This window comes from Octopus sinensis, unplaced genomic scaffold (assembly GCF_006345805.1).
Source record: "Octopus sinensis unplaced genomic scaffold, ASM634580v1 Contig18177, whole genome shotgun sequence".
Taxonomy (NCBI): domain Eukaryota; kingdom Metazoa; phylum Mollusca; class Cephalopoda; order Octopoda; family Octopodidae; genus Octopus; species Octopus sinensis.
Genome location: NW_021835613.1, coordinates 10,001 through 15,000, shown reverse-complemented (window position 1 = coordinate 15,000; position 5,000 = coordinate 10,001). Strand labels below are relative to the sequence as shown.

At 38.6% G+C, this 5,000-nt stretch overlaps 1 protein-coding gene across 1 annotated transcript in view; it reads right to left on the bottom strand.

Annotated features, from left to right (window-relative positions):
- Window positions 1-5,000, bottom strand: part of LOC115231314 (ankyrin repeat domain-containing protein 35-like) — a 25,133-nt gene that overhangs the window by 10,436 nt on the left and 9,697 nt on the right. The window contains exons 5-6 of the mRNA XM_036500034.1: window positions 3,589-3,798; window positions 15-192 (exon numbers count right to left, since the gene is read on the bottom strand). Coding sequence (XP_036355927.1) covers window positions 127-192; window positions 3,589-3,798 — 276 coding nt within the window. The 3' untranslated portion in view covers window positions 15-126. The remainder of the gene's footprint in view (window positions 1-14; window positions 193-3,588; window positions 3,799-5,000) is intronic.

Below are 5,000 nucleotides of genomic sequence, written 5' to 3'. Positions count from 1 at the left end.
CAGTGAATACTTACGGCGTCGGTCGGAATAACGTCTTTAATATTTTTTTTAATTTTTTCTTTTTTATTAGGTCCAATGGTGTTCTGCCACTTTTGTTTTTACAGTAAAAGTTGGCCCCATGGTGGGCTAGGTAACTAGCAACCACCACATCAGAGTACCTTTCTTCGTTCCCAGTTTCAGATCTTTACAGTACTACAAATGATGAAATATAAAATGATGAGTTAAAGATTACACAAACATATACTAAAGATGCCCCAAAATACATAACAGTTCAACAACATTTACACATAGTTTATTTCCCCAGTGATTAAACTATTCACACAGCGTTGATTTCTTACATCATCTCTTAGTTGAGTCCACTTTTCATTATCATTTGTTTTACTTTACGTTCTACATTAAGACAAAAATTATGATCATTATATTGAACAAAACACACATTAGTGGTCAATGTTATTGCTTAACAATGATATTTAATGAGTAAATATTTACTTGCCAATCACAAATGTTACAAACTATTCAATAAAAACACAATATAAAGTTATTATAACATCAAGTCAAATATACAAAATATAAGGAAAGAAATGTCACAATAATGAAAGACAACAAACTAACAAGAACCTATCTCTACAACTGGCTTCATAAAGCCAAATGGCCACAGCAAGAGAAATACTTACGGAAGAGTATTGTACATATAAGTACTAGCTTAAGGTGACCCGCTCTACGCGTGGGTGAGGGTGTGATTGTTACTTTCTGTTGCTTCCTTTGTTTCTTATCGCCATATTCACCCTCTTTGTTCCTCTCTCCTTTCTCTCTCACTTCCCCACTCTCTTACTCTTCCTTTTTCTCGGACTCTCCCTCACTTTCTCTTGCTTTTTATCTTTCTCTATCTATCTATCTCCCATTTATAAAAAATTAGATTTCCGTGCTTAAATTACAAATCTTCTACTTTACCATGTTGAAAATTTGATTGAAATCGGACAAAAGGTGTCCAATCTAAACCCCCAAGTGTCCCCCAAAATCAATAAAATCCCCATTTTCACACCAAAACAACCACAGTAGCGCCCCAAAAGTCTCTCAAACAATTTCTCACCGCAAGTTACCCCCTCTTTTAAATTATAATCCCCTTCCAGGCCCAATTACACATCCTTTTACATAAAAATCCAATTTGTATCAACGTTCGCCTTCTTCATTTGATAGATTAGAAATACATACCCGGCCTTGTTCGGGATTAAAATAGTTTATTATTGTTTTAATCGTTTTGGTATTTTAACCCGATTTCATTCGGGTCTAAGCGGGCCACATTTTAAAAGATGAGGAATTTTGCCCTAGAGTCCATGCCTTTCAATTGAGCAAATTCGAAGTTCCCATACAAACTCGCTAGCACTTTTAACATAGGTGTGCATATTTTTAGCACAATCCAACCACATATGCACACAGTATGTATATAAATTAACACAATATATCTGTTTAATTATATCTGTTATGATTGTGAGATGGAGGTGGGCGATATTAATTCACCGTTCTAAAAGACCTGTGGCGAGAATATTTAAACTTTTGCGGTTGTCATCGCTTTTTGTCTATAGATACAGACAGATACAGCGAGAGGGGTGTGGAAGCGAGAGGAGGTGGAGGAGAGAGAGAGACGTTGTTATAGAGAGATAAAAAATCACTCTTTTTGCCATAGCAACCATCTTATAGCTTGAGAATTTTAACCATCGCGGGTCTCATTCTCACCACGCATTTAGTATCCTTGCCAATTTTCAGCTCGATCCTTGCCTCGGTTTGGCTGCCATTAACCTCCAAAGCAAAATGTGCATAACATTTTCGTCAAAGGACTGTTTTATAGATATGAATAACACCACAAATAATATAAGTTATACCAGAAAAGAGAACAGCAACAACATAGCATGGCCTTCAGACATAACAACTAAATCAACACCACATAGACATATCCACGCTGATCAATAATGTTTCTATAATTAAGTGGATTGGAGAGAAAAACAGGGTATATAAGGCATCGGATTTTGTGCGCAAGAGAGAAGTCTACCATGGTATGGTTATGTGATGCATATGGATGAAGATAGCTTCATCAATAAGTGGTGATCTCTCATTGTGGAGGGAATGTGTGGAAGGGGTAGACCCAGGAAGACGTGCAATAATGTGGTGAGAAAGGACCGTCAGACGTTGGGCCTCACAGAGGGGATGAAATGGGAGCGATACTTTTGGCAGTCTGCTGTACTTGAGATGATACGCCAAGCTAAGTCGTCGTTGTCCTTGCATACTGTCATGACCCCTGTATCATTCTTCGTCTGAGATATCCTAATCTTGTGAGATCATGGGTGCTGATGCTACGGAAAAATCACCCATGCTGGTGTCACATACAAATATCCATGTCGGTGCTGCAGAAAAACACGCACTACATTATGTAAATTGGGTGGCATTAGGAAGAACGTCTAACTGTCGAAACCATGCGTAAAGAGATATGGAGCCCAGGTAGCTTTTCAGCTGACCAGCTTCTGTCAAAGCGTCGAACCCATGCCAGCTTTGAAAACAGTCGATACATTATCATGATGATGATGATGATGAATTAATAAGGAAACATCTTTTGATGAAGAAAGTGAAGTAAGGGAAGTAAGAATCGGCGTCACAGTTGAAGCAGAACACCAACGCATAGTTGATAAATTGTTCAGTGTTAGTCTGATGGACTATTCCAGTAGGTGGGGAGGTCGCTGGCTGCGAGAGTAGGTTCCTCTGACCAAAGTAGACATTACAACAATACACAGATGACCATCAACTGCCTGAATAGTAGTCAGCCATCTGTAGTGAGCTTTATTCATATGGGAATCAGAGAGTTACTTGAATTCTGCAACATTTAACAATAAATATCATCAGATCTACCGACGGATACATGCTGCTGCCTCTGTATATATAATTGTACACATAAAACGTAGACACAGGAGAACCCTCTAAGGGCCTTGCTTCATTGTATCCATTCTCGGGTGTTCTAAGATTCAACATTGCTATGACATTTCGACAGAACATCAGAGCATATATATTATATAAAAGAAATGTGACAGAGAGCTGTTTCAGGCAGAATTCTTCATGGAATGGACAAGATGTATTTATTATCATGGCACCAGCACTATAAATGTTACTGTCTATCATATGAACCTCTCTTCTACCCAGTATCATTGTTAATTCAGAATAATATCTCCTGTCTTGAATAGATCATTTCTCCTTCAAATTTTGATGACCGTGTTTGTATGGCCAACATTCGAGATGGATCACCTTCTCTACCATGGAGAGGTCGTGCTTTGAGGACGGAAGGGGACGGAATAGAGAATAGTGTTTGTTACATAATAATATAACTAAGGGGGTTACCATTGTGACTGGATCAGGAAATGGTAATGGAGGATGGGGTTGGTAGGTGAGAATTGCGATGTAAACAATGTCTGTTTCTGTCTGTCTTTCTCTGTCAGTTTGTCTATTTTACACACACACAGACGCACAAATGCACAAAGCCATACACACATACACACACACACACACACACACACACACATAGTCACAAACAATGTGAAAACTTACCTTATCTAAAATGCCAATTGTCTCTACCTCCGAACCGAATGTATCTTTGTTTAAAGCCAGGTGCAGGCAATTATTGCCTTCATTGTCGACAGCCTTTACATTCGTACCTCTGGCTATCAGCCGCTGCATTATTCCGAGGTGACCGTCCGAGACAGCTTCAAGTAATGGTGTCCTATATTTTTTGTTCACAATTTCTAAATTCACTGAATCCTTTGTGGAGGTAAAAACAGAAAATGAAAATTTACATGAAAATCAGGGTTGATATCAATGTCATTACAGTTTTCTACTGGGTACTAGATCAAACTGATCAAATACATTTGATGTTTGTCAGTGAAATAAATCTTCCATAAGGACCTTCTATTACCTGATACATGTGTGTTAGAGACATGATAAACATATTAAGATGTCCTAAATTTGCCCCTCACTATAGTAAGTTGTAGGGCAACAGAACTAGAGTAAACACATGATTAGCAGATGAAGTCAAGTAAAGAAGAATTATAATTTCTAATGTTTACTTTTGACGTTGCTACATTAATAAGGGGTTCATAAAACTGCTGAGCCGGTTAGCGTCCACATGCATAAAACTAATGTGCACGCATGCACACACACATAAACATCAGTGTTACATATATAAATACATATAATGAATTGGGGAAACGGATTTCACGAGAATATGCATCACAACGACCGTTTCGACCCATCTTGCATCGGTCGCTTGCGGGTGGGCTACTATACATGTTGTGTTGCATCTCATCGGGTGTCTTGTTTTAATGTAAAGATACCTCACTAAATATATTCAGTTTCACTTGACATGTTGTTGCTAGGAGCTTCTTGGATTACAACATGAGAGACAACAGCCTCCTGGCGACAACAACATTCCAAGCGAAACCGAATATATTTACAGAGGTATCTTCTTTAAAAGAAGACACCCGATTATATGCATCTGCACCGGAGGATGTACCACAACCAGTTATACAATATCCTACCTGCAAGGGCCCGCTGCAAGATGGATTGAAATAATCGTTGCGATGAATAAAAATTCTCGTTAACTCCATTTTCTGCTTCCCTCATTCATTATAAACTGAACGAACACTTCAGAATACATGAGGTAGATCCAGTGTCACTTATAGCTCAACTGTGGATGACATGAGGTAACCGAATCAGCGAAAGATCTTTAAGCGGCATACTTCTAAATGTATACACAAATTCCAAATATCTACAAATACACACACACGCACACACACTCACACACACATACACACACACACACACACACACACACACACACACTCACACACACACACACATACAGGGTGGATGATGCCTTTCACGGAAAGAATTACAGAGGTATCACACTATTAGATGAAGCAATGAAAATTACAGAGAGGGTCACAGACCAAATAATTAGGACG